The 20,486-nt window shown below is 35.5% G+C and overlaps 1 protein-coding gene across 1 annotated transcript in view; it reads left to right on the top strand.

Moving 5' to 3' along the window:
* SHOC1 (shortage in chiasmata 1) overlaps positions 1 to 20,486 on the top strand; it is a 57,193-nt gene that overhangs the window by 17,981 nt on the left and 18,726 nt on the right. The window contains exons 8-16 of the mRNA XM_056325835.1: positions 101 to 208; positions 3,774 to 3,903; positions 4,753 to 4,847; positions 5,864 to 6,106; positions 7,242 to 7,697; positions 10,060 to 10,185; positions 12,184 to 12,360; positions 16,067 to 16,174; positions 17,878 to 18,065. Coding sequence (XP_056181810.1) covers positions 101 to 208; positions 3,774 to 3,903; positions 4,753 to 4,847; positions 5,864 to 6,106; positions 7,242 to 7,697; positions 10,060 to 10,185; positions 12,184 to 12,360; positions 16,067 to 16,174; positions 17,878 to 18,065 — 1,631 coding nt within the window. The remainder of the gene's footprint in view (positions 1 to 100; positions 209 to 3,773; positions 3,904 to 4,752; positions 4,848 to 5,863; positions 6,107 to 7,241; positions 7,698 to 10,059; positions 10,186 to 12,183; positions 12,361 to 16,066; positions 16,175 to 17,877; positions 18,066 to 20,486) is intronic.

Here is a 20,486-nt window from a genome sequence, read left to right on the forward strand (position 1 = left end):
ATTATGGAGATTCCATTAAAAAATTGAAAGAAAAAAATTGCTCTCACAAGAAAAAGCAATAAATGGTTCATTTATGACACCTTTTTGAATCTGTTTTCAGATCTGAAAGCAGAAATTACAGACAAAATAGAAATTTTCAAGTACTGTCCCATGCCACAAGAGGTTTGTGCCAGTAACAGCAAAGGAATGTTGGAATTCTGTGAGTCAGGTAGGAAGATGTATGTAAATCAAGGGGTGATACTTAAAATAAAGCCTTCAAGTGATTGTCCCCATATTTTGTTCTTGGGAGTACATGCCCCTTATAGATAAAAGATAAGAACATTTGCTTTGTGTAATCTGCTATTTTGTACCTGCACCATCAGCAGGCAGAAATGCCATACACCTTTTAACAGTTTTAAAAGCTGAACACAACCAACTTTACAGTTCCTTCATTTTGCTTTTGGCTGCAAGTGGTGTCTATATCTTTGGCACTTGATTAGATATTTAAGGGTTTTATCTAACAATTTATCTATGCAGAGAGGGCAGAGGAAAGCTGAGACAGATTGATTAAAATTGTGGAGTCAGAGAGCACAGTTTAAAGTTTGTTAGTGTCTTATGTAAATGCTTTCAAAAGAGGGTGGTGGAGGACAAACCAGGGAGAAGTACTGAGTTTATAACTTCTACAGATTCAGAACTCCTATGCAGACATTTTTGGTTTGCAAACGGTTCAGTACAGCTTTGTGATTGTGACATTAACTCACATAGTCACCACAGCTTTTTTCCCGCAGAAATAAACTGAAAGTGTTGAATATTTGCTAATGTGTGCATTGAATCCTGGCTTCTCCTACATTAGCATAAAGAAATCCTTCATACATACCCACCTTCAATAGCTTGAAAACTCAGTGAGACATGCTGGTTACAATGCATACCAATGCCAGACAGGTTTGGTGTCTGACTGTTCAAACTAACTATCCAACCTCAGTTAAAATTTCTTCAGGTTTCAGGTGTAACCTCTCAAAATAATGGATGTTCTTGCCAGCCCTACTGTTTTCACAGCTTAATGTTGACTGGCTAAGGGAGGCAGAAAAACGGCTGTGCTGGTGACATTTTTCACCTTTAATTCCATGCAGAAAAGCCTGCACAAAGAATGCCATTTACAAATGGATGTGATCTGGGCAGAGTGGTAACACTTGAATAAACACGTACCTCTCATCCTAGTGTGTATCCTATCTTGGAAAAAATCTGTCCATTATTGCATTGGACAATAGAAGTATAATCCTCCAGTGCATGTTCACTTGATAGTTTTCCACCCAGCAATTACTAAAATCCTTGAGAAATTTTGAGTTTTCTCCAGACCAAAACTCCTCTTCTTGTCTTAGTTTCAGTATGATGTAAACTTAACTAATGGTTGTCTCCTTCAAGCTAATAGCATCACAGTCCTGATACTGCATTGTAGTGGGCTTTTGGTAGGAGCACTCATGTCAGCTCAGTGTCTGATACGAAAGCTCAAGGCACACCCACCATATCTTGTCCCACCAAAACAATGTGGAGATTACTGCGTAGCATGATTAACTGTATCTAGTGAGGTATCTGACTGCTTTTTACTTCTAAAGCGTATGATAAGCAGGAGGAGCCTAAGTGCAGCAAATCTGAACAGATTTGAGACCTTCCTCGATATACAGTAATAACAAGCTGACTGTGATGTGATGGTCTTGGCGGTCCTGGATTAATGATTGGATTTGATGATCTTAAAGGTCTTTTCCAACCCAAGTGATTCTATGTATCTGTGATCTTATCTAGGATATTGTCCATTCTTCTGGAGTAGATGAGTTGTCAAACCAACTTGGATTGTTTTAAAAAGAAAATGATAGCATTGAACTTTATTGCCAGTTTTCTGGCTCAGCTCTGCCATTAAGTCAGGCAAGATTCAGTCATTGGGGCACAGACAACTTCCATACTTCCATGCTTTTTTTTCTTTCTTTTTTTTTTTTTTTTTGTAGGATATACTCAGATCTATATGATAGAGACCTGCAAACCTGTACATGCACTGCTAAGACACTGTTTGCTAATGGAAGTTCCTGTATTAGGGTTCAAATTTCAGCATTTGGCAAAAAATTCAGCCCTGCAGTCTTCTCCTTCTAATTAGTTTTGCTATTTATGACTTACCAGAAGTGAAATATGTTTGCTTGAACTCTGAGAAGAAACAGTCATAAAATAATGGCTTTTTCTGTAAACATTTCATCATTTGCATTCCTCTCCTGCCAGCTGTGGGGGTTGTTTATTGATGAAAGTGTTGACAGATAAGAGGATTCACTCAGTCATTAGTGCTCTGAGAAGGGGAATGGCACCCTGAGCGTAGGCAGTTTATGACTGAATATGAACAGACTGAATATGAACAGAATTGCTCAAAGAGAAATAATTGCTCTTTTTAGATGTGTCAGGGATTTTTGCTGTCCTGCAATCAGCTCCTGTCCTGTTCAAAGAAAAGTGATAAATTTGTTTCTCATCACCAAAAATTGTCTGTGAGCAGAAGTTCACTGGGCTTTTTTTAGTTCTAAGTAAATGGGAAAGAAATTATACTGATTGGAAGTCTGCTTCTTTCTTTTGCAACCACCTTTATTTCTTAAGTTTGGTTTCTTTGGGGTTTTTTTCTCTCTCTTTTTTTTTCTCCAATGTGTGCTGCATATTCTTTGACTTTCTAACACTGTCCTTTATCCTTCCTGCCCTTCCTGCCGTACAATCTGCTTGTTAGGTTAGACAAGGAGCAGCTGTAAGCAGCTGGGCAGGTGGCTGATTCATAGCCTGCTGTGTGCCACTTGACCAAACAATGTGTGTATGATGTCTGCAGCTGCTTACTGCCTGTTGGAATGAATAGGGAAATTGTTCCAAGTGGTTTTCCTTATGGAGGCACTTACGTACTTACAATTCTTCTGGCTGTTAGTTTTCACAGACCATGGAGGAACTGTGTTTTTTGTGACCTCTACTTTCTGGTCAAGCTTAGTGAGAAATATTATGGAATAATGCCAGAGATTAATAACAAGGTGATCATGTAAACCGCCAATTTTTGTGGAATGAAACCAAAGTCAATGAAGTTGCAAACTGCGTATTAGATTTGAATAAAAAGCAATAATCCTTTAAAATGTCTGCATTTAATATGATTGGCAAAAAAAAAAAAGGATTTGAAAAGTGACTTGCAGAGGGCTTTTAACATGCCAAGTTTCTTTGTGTACTGCTTTTAAAAAAAACCAAAAAACACTAGTGTAGTAATTAATTTCAGTGGTCATCCCTAATAATTACTGTATTAATTCTGCTTGAAAGAGTAATTTTGTCTGTAAAATCCTGACTGTTTCTGAAGTTCTTGAGTCCTTTCATCTGAATGTTACCACCACCATAGTATTGTTCAAAGTCTCTCTCCCATCTAATTAACTTCATTTATGTGGAAACTATCTAAGAAGCCCAACAGGGGTGAACACAATATCAAAACCTCAGTCATCGTGCCAGGTAATTTAATAATAAATTAATCTTACATAGGAAGAGTAGCCATAACTACATTACAGAATGAATAAAGGAATGTCATCTACACATTATTGTCCCCAAACTGTCTGGAAATTAAATGTGAAGTATTTGGGGTTTATTGATTACATAGTGAATTGTCCCATGAAAGTATTTTGTACTTTAGTCCAAAATTTCACTAGTATAAAATTCCTAAACCATGTGTGTTTCATTCACAAGTTGCTTTGTAATTTAAATTTGGGTTTTTGTTTACTTTGCATGGGGCTTTGTGCAATTTCTAGCTAAATATGTTCCATATTGGAAAGATGAAATGGAAGTACCTTTAACTCCTCCATGCAGACAACAAAGATCATGGGTTAATTTTCTGTGCACAGGACTTCAAGAAGAACCTATTCCTCTTTCTGGTAGCAGGTAATAAAAACTTTGTAGTAATAAATCTTGTCAAAAATCGTCTAAATCATAAATGCTCAAAATTAGTGCAAAAATAACTTTAGTCTATTTGTGAATTGGTAGTTATGTTCTTTGAGAAAGCTGTATATATTTTGTATTTTGCATGAAAGAGTGAACAGTGCCTAATCCATATATGTGGCTTTTCAGGGGAAATTGCAAAAGGAAATGACAGTTGATACTGTAAACCTCTTTCTTCTAGGGGACTTAATAGCCTGAAATTCCAATCTTCTTTTTAGAGTAGGCAACAGTAAACATTTACGTATATAGCAAGTATGTATGTGTGTATATGCATATATTTATACATATGGCAGACACAGATGTTGAACAATTATTACCTACTTAAATCTCCAGAAGAGATACAAGAAAGTATTGCCTGTGTTTTGGGGATATCCCCCAACAATGGAATTTAAGCCTTTTCATGCTGACATGGGGTCAGGATTGCTTCATCTTTTACTTCTAATCTTGTATTGAGACTAATATTTTTTGCCTTGCTGTCTTTCTTGCTTGTGGATGAAGTATTTAAATATCTTTTTGGGGAGGGAACCATAGTCTAAAGAGTATTCCCATTCAGTGCTTCTTTACTTCATGAACCAGCCTTGGTGGCTCTTCTCAGTCTTCCCTGTTCACTGTGGTGCTGCATGATGTGACCCTCTATATGGACAAGAAAAAACTTTAATAAGTAAATGAATGAATGAATGGAAAATTTAGAGAGAAATTAGATCTGTAAAAGGTAGTTTTATATAAATCAAAATTCAACAGATAATGCTGTTAAACTTCATACCTCCAAGTCTTATTTTATGTTCTTTGTAGTATTTTGATTACAGAACCCTCTAGGGAATACTTGGAATCTTTGGTATGGCAATCAGAGAAGTATCAGGATAATATGAACTCTTTTTTACTTGTGGGTAAGGATTTCTAATTGATGATCAATTTCTAATTGGTGTTGAAGAGTTCCATGTACATGGAGAAATGTATATAGCAAAATATAGCAAAAAAAGATGACATTATATTGCAGAGCACATCTTTTGAACCATGAAGTTTATCAAATTAATGTAATCCTTTGAAGTTTGGATTATCTGATTCATATTGTACATATAAAAATTCACAGTATGGCAACATGGGAGTTGATACGTCATGTATCTTTCTATGGAGGTAAATTAAATGAAGCAAGAGTTTTGTTTCATTATGAAAATGTTCAGCTCACAACTACTGGTTACATTCAGTAACTGTGGTAACTGAAATTTGGTAATCTGTTGAACTCTTTTCTGTCTGCTATTTTTCCTTAATGTTTCAAAATATGTGTCAATCGATAGAAAAGTACTGTTAATGGAAAATAATGTTATAACTTGACAAGAGCAGAGTTCATATAAGGAAGCAAAATACACAAAACCAAAATAAGCTGCAGGTTATTTCTGACAGCACCAGAATACACATTACCACTGTTCTTTCATTTCATTTTATTTGCCTTCACTGACTTAGGTATATTGACTTGTTATGTTGTCTGATTCATTTGTACATTCATTTATAGTTGAAAATAATGTATGGTAGGCTCATTACTATTTACGTTCTTTACTTTTTTCAGGTAAGGACTATGTTGAGTCTTTGTAAGCATGACAAGTAAGCTCACAGATGATAAGATAATTTGTAACTTTTGTAATGCAGCTACCAGCTACACATTATTAGATCTGGAAAAAAATTACCCCTCCCCTACTCATACACTCAATAAAAAGCACACTTGTTCTGGTAACAGCAACTGCTTTGCTCCGAAGTTTATTAAAGGATACTGTTTTACAAATGGAGGTATAAACAATGGATATGTGTAGTAGGTCATCAATACTTAGGAGCTTTTATTTCCAAAATGTCATTCTGGTTTTATGTTTCTATATTATTAATATTATATGTTGATTTCTGGTTTTTGTAGAGCATCAGACTGTTAAACTTGCATATCAGCATCATTCACTTACAGAACTGAAGGAAATGCTACTAGCTGAGGTAGAAGCACCAATGTCTAGCTCACTAGAGGAGGGCTGGTGGCTTCATTTGGGTTTAAATCCAGTCTCCATAGAAACTTTGGAGCAATTAAATACGGATGCCAGTAATGCAAACATTGAGCTTCCTACAGAAGTAGAAACATTCACACAATTTACATCATATGAGTTAGAAAGTAAGTATCTTCTTTTTTAAGGAAAGTAATAAGAAGTCAAAGATAAGTAACAGAGAATCACACAGTGACAGTTACATACGTCCAAGAAGGAAGGAAGTGGAAGATTTCTTATTCTCAAGAACAAAATGTTTTGTAGCAACTACTACAATTAAAGTGTATTTTCACAAACTTAGAACAAATTGTAGGAACAAAAGTGTTTAACTACACCAAGTTATCATTTTTGCTAATGTGCAGATGAAAAGTAACCTCCACCAGTCATGCTATTTTAGTGAAACAGTTTCATACAGGAGAATTTCTTAACAAATAGTAATTTTGTACTGGAATATTTTAATAAAGCAGACATTAATATAGTCCTATCTGCAGAAGGTCAGTGGAGAGAGTATGTTACAGTGAAAATTCTTTATTTTATAATGCTATTCGGAGGGGGGGGGGGAGTTATGCTGGCTATGGTTTAAATTATGAGCCACTCAGAAGCTGCAGAATTTCTCATGGACCATTATGAATACTTACAACCAAGCTTCAATAGAAAATGCAAAAAGTTATTTAGATTTCATTATATAACTATGGCCTGGCTGCAAGGCATCAGTTGTAGTTGTAGAACTCTTAAGAATTTACAGTAATATGATATATTGTGAAATGAATAGGCACCACTCATAAAAGAATGTTGCCACTTAACTGCTTTTTGCGTATTGTGAAGTGTTTAGGTGCTGTGTTTAACATGGATGTGCAGAAGCAATGCAAAAAATTGCAGTTCTAGTGAAGCACATCTTTAGAGGGAACTAATTCATACTTTGCTTCTTTTTTTTTCTTTAAAAAAAATCTGTTAATCTTTCAGTCTTTCTTCCTGATTAAATGTGTTGCATCCATCCCACTTCATAGAAATCTTGACACCAGTAGGCACCATGCAGATGGTGAAAACTTCTCCAAACAGTATCATGGCCTTCTGTTTCTCAACATTGTACAGTTTTACTTAGGTCTAATCAGTAAAAGTTTTCTAAAAGTGGATTATAATGATCTGGGAAGGCAGAAAGAATAAAGAAATGCTTTTTCTATAATTATCCGAAGTATTCCAACCAGGAGAAAGAAAACAAAAAAAAATCTATGTGCACTGAAGAAATTAAATATTATTTTGTAGGATGGCTTAAAGAGAAGAATTCCCTAATAAACCAGGAGGATCTTTCTACTGAAAGACGTCAATTGGACAAAGTAATTAATCTTCACACATCACCACAGACTCAAAAGCAGTACATTGCCCTGCATGTAAGTCCTGCATCATCTGCCAAAATTGACAGTACAAATACATCTGTGGAAGAAGGGCTTCCTGGAGGTAGCATAAAAAAGAATAAGGTAGAAAAGGCAGTTGATTTCTTAAACCAAGAAAAGAAGAACCCCAAATCATCTGAGTCAGTCAGCTGTAAAGATGTGTCTTCTAAACAAAACAACTCATCCAACAGTCAAAATTCTGCATCATTTGCACTTGCTACAAAATGGAACAATGATGATTCTGATCTGAGCAACTTTATGATGCTGAGATTTAAACATATACTCACCCAAAGAATGGAAGAAAGTGATGTAGGTAGTCCTGGAAAAGGTATGTGAACCAAGTCATTCTGTCATTTTTCCAGGTTTAAATCTGTTCTCTTATACCAGTTAAAATAGATGCTGGTTCGTGCTAGTAGATTGGGGGGGGGGGGGGAAGTCCTTTGAAGGCAACGTTAATATTTTTACGATCTTTAATGTAGCTGCATTTTCAATTAAGGTACTTGCCTTTTGTTTTTTCCATTAAATCCATTAGGGGATTTTGTGTGTTTGGTTTGGTTGCGGGGTGTGTGTGTGTGCTTTGGTTTTGGGTTTAGGGTCTTTTTGGTGGTGGAAGTGGTTTTTAATAGAATAAATATGTCTCTATTCCTATTCTGACAAAGTAACTCTAAATGGTACTTATTCCAGAAGTTCTCTTCCATCTGTATGTTCTGAGTCAGATCTCCTGGCCTGTTTGGAGAAATAGTAGTTATCAATTGTAGTTATCAAATAGTAATTATCAATACAGTTATTTTTGTAGAACTACCATAGCCTAGACAATGAACAATCGTTAAAAGTTCTTCTCCAGAAAAAAACATTTGAGTCAGTTACCTTGGTGTAAACCCCATCAGACAATGAGGCAGAACAGGTCTTAAGGAAAACAGAAAGTTGTTGATAGCCCTGTTTTTGTTGTTGACAACACTTATGAAAGAATCTCAGGCTATGCACTGAACATTGCAGAAATGCCAAATAGCAGAGAGGTTAAAGAAGTAGAAGAAATTCCTTGTTTGTTTTAAAAAAGAAATATTTATGACGCAAAATATTGGGAGACAGTGACATATTTCCAGATTCATTTTCAGGGTAAAGTTGTATAAACAAAAGAATGTTTTTCAATTTTTGACTTGTATGGCAGAATTTTGACAATAACTTTTATCTGTATTTCAGTTACATGTCCCATAAAAAAAAAAAAGTTAAAATTTTTACATAAAAGCTTTCATCAGTAATTCCTTATAGAATAGAATTGGAATACTTGTTAAATAGCAAGCATATGTAATCTTGTGGAGGAAGTTATTTCTTGATAAAGTTCGTATCTGTTACTGACAGTGCTACACATGCCTAAAACACTTCCATGGCTTTAGAAAGCAACAATTCCAATTTAAAATTAGATCAAGGAACCTGAGATGAAGATTTATGCTACCACCTAGAACTGCATTGCCTAACAAGAATCCAAATGTATTGACTGAAACAAGCTGTAACATTTACAAATAGGCTTGTGGTTTAAGTTACAGCAGTTTACAGGTAGACCGTAGTGTTGCACATCAGTTACGTCTGATATATAGAGAACCCATTAAAATGTATAGGTCTTACCACAGTGATGCAGAAATTGTGTGAACTATTGCATACTTTTATAGTAATGAAAAATATTTATTAAGGGTCATTCTAAATCTAACTGAAAGTAAGAAATGCCAGCACTGCTTGTAGGGCTTTTTCTTTATTGTCTTCGTCGTTTGGCTTACATTTTAAAGACATCATTGTGTATAATATTTAGTTCAGAAAATACACAGGAGGGAAGTAGTAGAAACAGTTCATTGATCCAGTTTTGAAGCTTGTATAGGTTTTCAGAAAAGCGTTTTTTGTAACTTAACTAGAATAAAAATTGTTTTTTTCTTTTTTTTATGTGTCTGTATGACCAAATTTTTTTCTGAGGGGACTGACATTCTTAACTAGAAAAAATCAGCAATATTTAGGAGACACCTATTTGGCCAGAACTGCTCTCAGAAATTAAGAGGTAGAGCTGCCAAAAGAAACTTCGCAGGCAGAAGCTGTAGCTCATGCATTAGTATTCATAAGGAATAAGGGAAGGAGACTTAGAATTACTAACAGGTTGCAAAAATAGCTGTAAGGCAGGAGAAAAAGTTATTTTCAATAAGCATTTTTTATTTTCTCTTTGCTTTTTTTCTGCCATTTGCCACTTCCATATTCTTTCTGTGTCACTTAGACTATCTAACCTTTTCTACTCACACTTACTATTTTTCATAGTTCGAGCTCCTTATAGTCAGCAACATCTTTCCTGTCATATATGGTTTTTCCTCCACATAAAGACATATGAGCTTTCCTATAGAGCTGTAGTACCAGCTCCTTAATTTTCCCAGCTTTGTATTTCTGCCCTAAGGAAGAGGAACTAATGCCTGACTTCTTGGGCTGTGAAGGCTGACAGGGCCTCATCTCTCTCTGTGTCTTGATGGTTTTCCCATACTATATAAGCGCATGAAAACAGTAAAGAAATTAATGAAAAGAAAATGTATGTGTCATAGAAACTACTTAATCTGAAAATATTTTTGCATGTAGAATGATTTATAGAACTATTTTCTTATTCATTGAGCTGGTTTTGTGATTTTTGTATCTAAATATTCACTTGTGGTTTAATGATGTAGTGCTAGAACCTGAAGAACAGCATATGCATGTTCACAAAGAGGACAGTTCTGTTTCTGAGACTGTAAGAACAGAGGAAAAAGAACGAGAGAATGAGGACAGTGTCACAATTGATATTCAAGCATCAGGTATACTGTTTTTGGATATGCTTTGTTTTATATATTTTTGCAATATAGTTTTATGTTAAATAGTACTACTCAGAAAAATATGGAAATTATTAGGCTTAGTCTCTGCTTCTTGTGACTGAAAACATTCGAAATAGAAGGATATTTATTTTGATGCAGGTGTAACAGCAGGCTGTGGAATTCTGTCTTAAAACTAAAGCAAATAGCATGCAAACTAAAAAGTACGGACTTTGAGTCATGTCTGATCTAAATCAGTGGATACGAAACCTCTTAATGCCAGTCAGTACCCTCAAATTATTATTCTGTATTTTTTCCTCTGACAGATTAAATAAGAGAATTAGAGATGGAAGGGATTGACAGTCATTTTGGTAGGAAATATCTTTAACACTGTAGTAATCCACTATGGATTTCTCATACATGACTGAGCCTTAACCTGTGAACTATTGCTGTTGTACTTTTCAAGGCATTGTATGAGAGAACATGTGCTGACAACAATTTTGTCATGCAGTAGAAGTGGTGAGAAAGAACCTAGAAGATATTTATCCAGGATAGTTTACAGCTTCAAATTAAGCATGCCCAGTGCTAGGAAGTTGTAGGCCTAGCACAGGTTAGTTTGTTTTTTCATGGAAATACATTCACTCCAACCATGTGCTTAATGCAAGCCTCTCATGAAACCAGTGAAAGAGTGTAACAGTATTTTCATGTTCCCATCTGAGATGGGACTCCTATAACAGCTATAAGCATATTTTTTTATTTATTCTTTTAAATAATTTTGAAGCAAGACTCCTTTAATGCAACTGGAAAAAAATATAAAGCTTTTCTGCAGTCAAAACAAAAAACAGCATTTGGCAAAGGTAATATTTGTTGGGACTGAATGTGCCATTAGAGTCTTTGAAGTAAAGTGTTTTTCACCATGGTTACCTTGCACATGAAAGAAAGGAATCATTATCAAAAACAAGCTCTATCTAAAACAAAGATTAGAAAGATTCACACAAGCATATTACTTAACAGTGGAACATTGAAGATGCATGATGAAACATACACCTTAAAAAAATTAATACAGTAATACAGGAATAGCTGAATGAAATTATACAATGGGCATCCAAAATACTATAGTAGCATCTGGCTTATTTCCTTAAAGGCTGAAAAACTGGATATAATAGTATGCCTTTTTTGAGAATGCTTAAAAAGTTGAAGTTATTAATTGCTGTTATGAAATAATGCATTGACCAAGTGAGTTGTCAGCTGCTAATCAAATGATTTGTATAGATCAGTTGGAAATACTTTTCAAAAGCAAAAGTAGATCTTTGAAAATGAAGAATCATAGAGTTTTGATCTTGTTGATGTGATCAACTCAACTGTAATTTTATAAAATGGGTACAGAAGAGTTTCACCTTCTTACCTGAGGAAAAAGACATCTCTTTCAACTCATTCAGCAATTGACAGCTCTGTCATGGATGCTAATAGCAAGAAACTCAGTTGTAATTTGGAAAGAACTGTAGGACAGCCACTCCGAAGCTATTAAGAACTGTTAGTATTAAAGTACGAAGAGACTGACTTATTAGTCTAGCTAGACAAAGATACTAGAAGTTAAATACCAGAGAAGGAGAAGGGCCATTTAAGTTGAAATTTTGGTAACAAGTGGATATAAAGGAACTAAGTCTACGTTTAGACTACAAAGTAGAAGGCAGCTGTCAAGCAACGGAATAATAGTATAATCTTAGCAGGTGTCACAAGAGTAGAAAATCCTAACTTTTCAACATGGAGTCTGATCACTTTATGAAATGCATGGAATAACATTGTTGCCTGCTGTGAAGATCAGCTTAATCCTACCTCCCAGGAGGCTGCCAGGGGGAGCAACTGTTTTCCTGTTAATGTTACAGCTTTCTTGAAGAAGTCAGTGTTGTTTGTGTTTTGATAGGTCTTTTCAATATTCTTGTCCAGTAGTAATATATGAAACCAAACATTATTATTATGAAGTTTTTTTATTGTGCTATCCAGAAAGCCAATGGCAGGCATACTGCCTCTTGGAAGAAGCAGCCGCTCCTGTTCTAAAAGATTTGACACACCTGGGTGAACCTGCTGCTGTAAAATGGCGCTTTGACAGCCTTAAATTTGATCATACAAGGTTTTTCTTAAAACAGCAAGAGAAAGTGATATGCGATTGTTTTAAAGAAGGTATGTTTTTCAAAAAAATCTTTGTTTTCTTCAATACTGATACAGGTTCAATTGGTGATACAAGGTTCAAGATGTTTGATAAATTGATGATAAAACTTTCATCAGTTTATTTTGTAATTACAGTAATGAATTTCTTCTTTTATTTCTAAAATAGTGTTTCCTAGTTCTTCAACGTTACATTTATTAACTTCAATATTGTAATACAAAAATTGTTCTAGCTGAATTGCATTTAAAAATATTCTAGATATGCTTCAGAAATGTTGGGTTTATACCAAACAATATTTTCGTGCTCAATTATAAAATTAAAAACTGTCTATATATTTTTGTTGGTTTGTTCCTTTTAGTAGCTAGTGTTTGTCACACCTGCATGATGCAAAACGTTATGCCCATGTTAGAAATTAGAAGAAAAATCCCTATTAATTTTGTTTCTTTCTGGCTTCATTTCTCTCCTCCATGGCATGTAAAAACCCTATAAAAGCAGAAAAATCAAAACAAAAGCCAGCAGAATCAGTGACCCATTATGAAGATTTTTGGCTATAGATAAAAAAAAGGTCAGGAAAACCTCACAGCAAAATACAGACTGTTTGAGGAAGTCTCAGAAGGTTGTTGGGTATTTTGGGTTATTTTTTTAGTTGTATGGCTCATAGTTGAGAGCTAGTTGTAAGCATAATGTAGCAGGCTGTCTACTACCTGCCACATTTTTATATTATGTCACAAGGCTGAGGGAACTGGGCTTGTTTAGCTTGGAGAAAAGGAGGGTCGGGAGATGTTATTGCTCCCTATCACTGCCTGAAGGGAGGTTGTAGTGAGGTGGGTGATGGTCTCTTCTCCCAAATAACAAGTGGCAAGAGGGCAAGAGGAAATGGCCTCAAGTTGCACCAGGGGAGGCCTAGACTGGGTATTAGGAAAAATTTCTTCACTGAAAGGGTGGTGAAGCATTGGAACAGGCTGCCCAGGGAGGTGGTGGAATCACCATCTCTGGAGGGTATTTAAAAGACTTGTAGATGTTGCACTTAAGGACACGGTTTAGTGGTGGACTTGGGCAGCGCTAGTTTAATGTTGGACTTGGTGATTGTAAAGGTCTTTTCCAACATAAATGATTCTATGATTCTACAGTTCTATAAGTTACATGATAAACTTCAGCTATCTCAACTTTATTGCTTTCTGTGCTGAATGTATTTTTCTCAAAACAAAACTAACGATAATGAAATTACAAATAAGAGGGAAGGCAAGCAACACAAATTTAGTGGTCTCCACAGAATGACAGCCTGTGGTCTATAGAATTACTATATGAAAACTCAGCAGCAGAGTTCTTTTAGTTTGAGGGAGCTTACATATAAGGAAACATAATCTTCACAAACATGAGGGAGAAACTCCCTATCTGTATCAGTGGATCACAGAAAGGAAAACGTTGCTCAGAAAAGTAAACAGAGAACTACTACTACTACTTTGACTCAGGATCAAGGAAAAATATATGAGTTTGCATTTTAATGCAAGATTAATTTAAGAAAACTTACATCCTTTCAAATGCAGTTTATGTGCTGGGCTGAGTTGTGTGCTTATTCAAACTTCAGTGCCCTCTTTGCTTGTAGATTAACTGTGCAGTATACTATCAATTACTAAAATTAGAGCAGTGAAATCAATGAAAATGTTTAATGGCTGAAATACTGATGAGGCAAATAGTCATCTACTGGACCTTCCTTTTAAGGGCAAGTGTTTTCTGAGAAATGGATAATATTTACCTGTCCCTTGTTATACAAAAACAGCTGTTGTGGAACGCAGAACTGACCTATGAAGCAGGTGGATCTTTGACTACAGTTCAAGGAAAGCAGTAAAATCTTGCTCTTGGTTAGAAATACAAAAAAAAGTCAGGTTGATTTAGCTACTATTGTCTGCAGTGAAGAGACAGAAAAGTGCAAGGGAGGTCTTGCATTTTGTCCTCAATTAAAGAAGCAGAAGGAGATAGGAATTTTATTGCTGAAAGGTCCATAGAAACTTAGAAATGAGAAAGATTCTAACATATCCAATCCATTCCTAATGAATATTTCTCTAACTGTGTAGGAGATTCCAAAACCTCCCAGGTAACTAACTTTACTCTTTTAATGCTTTCCTAGTTTTAAATAGTTTCACAATACCCAACCTCATTCTGCTTTACTCCAGAGTATGCTGATGCATTTTCTCATTAATCCCCCAGCGAACACAGAGAACAGTCACCTACTGTGATGGTATTGATCTATTAGAAGGTTATTATTCCCCTGTTGGTCTTTTCTTTCTTCATCAAATGTCCAGTCTTTCATCATAAAATGTGGTTTCTTACTGTCTTGCTATACTCTAAATAATCTGTATTCGTCACTGAGTTTTTACGGTGAGTAGTGTCAAGAACTGGACATAGTTCTTCAGTTTCAGTACCTTCACTGACAGAGATAGTCACTTTCTGTCCTCTGATACAGAAGAGTGGCAAGATCTTTGTTTTCTATGCTGTATCCAGTTAATTCTTCTGTATGCTGTGTTCATAAGTTTGATTTTTCCTTCCTGAGGGCTTTACTTTCCTTTTTGAATTAAAAGCTATGTTGATACCAGTACACAGAACTAGCTAATATTTTTCTTGTATAATGCATCTCATTCACTAATTTCTTCATCAGCTGTAGTCACTTATTCTTTATTTTTGCTCAACCATTTTTTAGCATCTTGAAGTATGCTTTTTGTTATTAATTCTCCTTACTCTGCAGCAGTGACATATTTCCTTTCTTGAGATAACAAACTGCACCACTCCCTCTGTGCAATTCTCAAAAATGACTTCTTCAGACTAGTAAGTCCTTCCTGTTCAGTCAAATCATCAAGATTTATTGATAACAGGTACATAATACAGAATAACAACAATAAATTGTTTGATTTACTCTGTGGGTCCAAGAAGAAGCAGATGTCTTCCAAATTTATCTTCTCAAAGAAGGTTAGGATTCTCATCCAGAGAGGTTAATTAGGTGGGGGGAAGGTAATATCAGAAGTTAAGACTCTAAGTGGATCAGTATTGGAAGACAATAGGAATTTTTTCTCATTTTATGTGTGATGACTATCTGGGTCCAAATCATTTGCCATAAAGAATGTGGCTTTTATAGTCTAAAATTTATTGGAAAGATTCTGTGAAAAGCTCAATTTGAGGTTGTCACTGCTTTAAAATTGCTTATTGATTAGTAGATAATCTGCCATTTTGATTTCTTGGAAAGAGTTCTGAAATGTTTGGAAAATGTGTTAGATGGAGTTACAGCGCTGCTGAAAAATTTAGTGATTTGACTAGTCAGATGAGGAAATAGTATTATGAACAGCTGGGCTTGTATGATGGACCAAAATATGGAAAATTTATCAGTTTCCATGTATATTTAAAGTTTGCCTTACTAAAATCAGTAAGGCAGTGTGGGTTTAATGACACACCTAGGGGAATTGTTACCCTTCTTCCAGCAAGGACTATCTATCCCTACACTTTGAAAAACACTTCCCTGTGTGCCACTTGTTCTGGGTCAGATGACATGGCAAAAGTTATGCTATATCATAAGCTATTTGCCAAGACCACCAGATCCAACCTTTGGAGGTTATGTCTGTGTGTGTTTAATGAAAATTCTGATACCAGGATCTTTTAAATGGGTTACATATATATAGCGTGATTTCTGAAATTTTATTCAGACCACACCTGTGTCTTCTGTTTGTAAAGGTAAAATAAATGAGAAGGAGATCATGCTGTTCAGACATGCTGCTCTGGTGCATCTGCTGGTGACAGTTCGAGATCTTCTGTTAGCATGTGGCTTGGACACAGGACTAGGTTAGTTTTTCATAGTGAATAATGATACCCAGAAACCCAATGCTTTGTGTGTATTCTGCAGTCCGTCTTTCATGTTTGTAGGCTGTGGTTCTTTGCCATTAGTGTATCTCCAGTGTAGTAGCCTCAATACAATATCCAGCCCCCTTTGCTTCCTTATTTCTGTTCCATCATTAGAAATTAGTTAACTGCAGATTGTACTTTGGTAGCATATATGCTCACTTCATGAGTAATATACCACTGTTTATTTTATTACTTGGATTTACCCAAGAAGCATTCGTATGAGCTTCCACATATATAATGTATTGCCTTGTATCCCAGAATGACAAATTCTTTTTGGATTCTCTGTGTGGAAACTGAGCAACATGGCAGGTCCTTTGTTGTTTACAGTCTGCCTTCCGCAAGTGTGGAATGGGTGTGGAACACCTATATTCTTAGACTCCTTGTACTTAAAACAGAGAGCATTTTAAGAAAAATCTGAAATATTATCTAACCCATCACAAGGCAGGGAGTTTGAAGTTACAGTCCAAATCCTAGCACTGGACTCACACAGAAGCTTTTCTTGTCTTGTACTATTCAGATTTGGAGTATGAAAATTCATTGTAACCCAGTTTTATGCCTGAAATGATAATGCCCTGCTTGTCAAGTTCTAATTGTTGTGTAATGTCAATTTTCAGATAGATCTATTGGAATACATTCATAAGGAGCTGAAGTCAACTTTTATGAGTGTTCTGGGAAAGTCAGGCTCCCTCTGTCTTTATAGGAGATAAGTCAGTTCAGAGCATCTAACTTCAGTCGCTCTAAATTATACTTATTGGAGGGTGTTTCCTTAAAATCGATGTAAAATGGAAGACATCTGTCATAAACCAAACTGTTGGGAAATTATTTTTTGTCTGCTTAAATATTCCTAGCAATTAAAAGAGTAGAAAGAAAAATACAGATTGCATATATAAGTAGAATACTAAGTAGAATTCTTTTCTGTAATTACTATAAACAATGTGGGAAGATGGGAGGGAGACAAATGTGCAGTTCTTCCTCCTCTGTTCTATTGTAGCAAAAGCACTCCTAGGTGATATTTCAGAATTACACAGCTCTTGTCCTTCCAGGTCCCAGCAACACCTCACACAGGAAACTGCACAAGTAAAAAAGATCTTCAAAAAGTAGGCCCTGTAGTCCTCACTATTGTTCTGATTTTGTGCTCTGCTATGTGATTCATCACATAGTTATCTTGGATGTATTTTTTTCTTCATGCATTTTCAAAAAACCCCAGCATTGTTCACCATTTATATACAAAAGGCATCATTCTGAGGTGATAGTTATAATAACATGAAGAGTAGAGAAAACACAGGACAAATAAAGCTTTGGACTTTGGGAATAAAAAGAAAGTTGTTATTTAGTATAAACTATATAGATTAGTTAAATATAACAGTGCTGATGGTGGTATTTGCAGCTATAGAAAGCAAGGTTCAACAATTCTAGCTGGAGTCACATAGCAGATACTACTGGAGGTATAGCAGTTTTATACAGGCCACTTATGTACCTGATTAGTAGTAACAGTGTCCTTCCAGATTGGTAAGCCAGTAAATTTTAATCTTTTTTGCACAATATACTGTCACATAAATTTTAAACTTACGTGTAGATTAAACACAAACCTTGGCAATTATCTTTCGTCACTGCGATTACTTCTTTTATTGCTTTATTAACAGGTTATTTGTCCAAGGCAAAGGACATCTATAAAACCGTCTTAGAATCCTGTTTGAATAATGTCTGGAGGCAGTTGAAGATTGTACAGTACAGCAGCCAGAAAAAGCATGAAACAAATCCCAAAATAACAGAGCTTCAGCATCAAATCTTAAATTGGATGCAAATTTATGGGGAGGAACACAGTGTTAAGGTTAAAAATATAAACAATTTCTCTAAGCAAACAAAACTGCTCCAAACTATGTGAATAATTATAAAACCATCTTTCAACAAGTGTTGGTTTATGGAAGAAAGGCTTATAATTACCTTTCCAACTCACAGTATCTGTTAAATAAGGGTAGCAAAGTTTTAAGACTTCCACCAGCAAACAGGTTTTGTAAACCAGCAAATAGGTTTGATCAAACAGGTTTCTGTTTGATCAAATCTCCCCTTGGTTCGTGCCTGAAATAACATGCATATGAGTTTTAACACTGCCAGGCCTTCATCTTGTGCAAGTGGCTTTGTCTCCCTGGTAAGTATATTGTATCACATCACTTTCTGAGAAGTGTATAATAACCTTTTAGTTGAAGGCCTCAATCTTCTGGTGCAAAGAGAATCACAGCACAAGTCAGTATTTTGTACTTGTACAGTGTGGCTCAAAGCTCACACATCATGGACTGTGTGGGTATTGTTATCTATAGACGACCTCTGCTTAACCCATGTATCAGGCCAATCTCCTGCCATTATAATTATGTAGGAAGCAAATACCCATGAGTGATAGTTATGGCATGGAGGATAGAGTTGTAGGGGAGATTCAAGTATCCAAAGATAATTTTTTTTCGGGTTATGTGAATATTTTGGGTGATACCATGCAGTGAAAAACATTATTTTCCTTTGCAGACTATTTATTATTTATTTACAGAATAAATTAATAGTACAATGAAACAGAAGGGATAAAATATGTAATATTTTGTGTCCTGACTGGAATAGAATTTATGCTACTGAACACACAGCCAAAAAAGATGAATCTTCAAGCTTACTTTCATCTGTTTTAATTTCTTTCCATATTTCACTTCCTGGAGCTTTCTTATAGAATCATAGAATGGTTTGGGTTGGAAGGGACCTTAAAGATAATCTGCTTCCAACCCCCCTGCCATGGGCAGGGACACTTCCACTCCACCAGGTTGCTCAAAGCTCCATCCAGCCTGGCCTTGAACACTGCCAGGGGTAAGGAATCCACAGCTTCTCCAGGCAACCTGTTCCAGTGCCTCACCACTCTCCTTTTGTTTCTGTTAAGAGTTGCACAAAGAGCTCTGAACATCTTTTGATTAAATTTTCCTGAGAAGAAAAATATAATATCTTATTGTACACCCTTTTAGAATTTAAAATGGAAATGAAGCAACCAAAACAAAGTGGTGTTGATGGTCTTGGTGTTTGTCCTTCATAGACGCTCTAAACTGATTTCAGCATGATCTTCTTAAATAGTTACATATTTTGCTTTGTGATACTAGGAATATGCTGCACTAGGAGACATATGACAACTTTGTCATCTTACTGTCAGCTCAGTGACAATTCTGCTTTTCTTCTGAACTCAGCTAGATATGATTTGTAAAATTTTTAACTATAACTCTCCTGAGTTTTGACTTGTTTGCTTGACTTAAACTTAAGGTCGTGCACACATACACATACAATGTACAAATATATATATGATTTTATTCACAATTATGAAATTGTTTACTTTTCCCTAGCATTCAGAGACAGGTTTTAATGAGCCAGGATAGGCAGAAGTACTGTGGTTTTAATAAGAAGTAAAATTTGTACTGAATAAGCCATTTCCTGTTCTATCACATCACATCAGCATCAGTTAATATGATGTCAGATATAATAATCTGATTATAATTTTATTAGCCAAAATTTTTATTGATGCAGGATTATAATCTGATGTTTTCTTTGTAAGCAAGAAGTTGCTAACAGAATAGAATAACCTGAACTTTACTCATTGTTTCATTATCTTTTGTACTCATGATTAGATAGAAAATGTCACCTAGCTCACAACAACATGTAATAAATACACTGTTGTATTATGTGTGAAAAAGCAGTTCTGCATTTTAAAATGCAGTTGTCCAAAACTGCTTTGAAAGGAGCCAGTGGGTTTTCAGATGGTTGTTCTGTGCACCAACATATGGAAACAGAAATTTGTCTTGAGCTGGTCAGGCTGACTGATATCCAGAAGTTCTTTTCTGACAAGCTTTAACACACTATTCATTTTTACTTATACAATTATCTTGCATCTGTAAGATTTAAGAGTTAGACAGTGCCATGTGCTTCCTTAAAATCTTATCTTGTGTGCACCATGTAAAGTGTCTATACATAAAGGTTCAGAGATCATCCTGTCTGAAAGTATGGTGTAAATCCTATATGTGTGTGCCTATTCTTCTTTACATACTTTGATTATGTAGCACAAGTTCAGTCTTGAAATGTTGGACAAGGTAAACACCTTCTCTGATAGTGTGGTTTTTTTTAAACTGTGTCAATTTGGTAGATTCTAATCCTTCTCAATGTTTTCATCTTAAGCAGTATTTAATGAGTCTCATAGATAAGCGATCTCTGGCAGGAACACTTCAGTGTACTCCAT

This window comes from Falco biarmicus, chromosome Z, assembly GCF_023638135.1.
Source record: "Falco biarmicus isolate bFalBia1 chromosome Z, bFalBia1.pri, whole genome shotgun sequence".
NCBI lineage: Eukaryota > Metazoa > Chordata > Aves > Falconiformes > Falconidae > Falco > Falco biarmicus.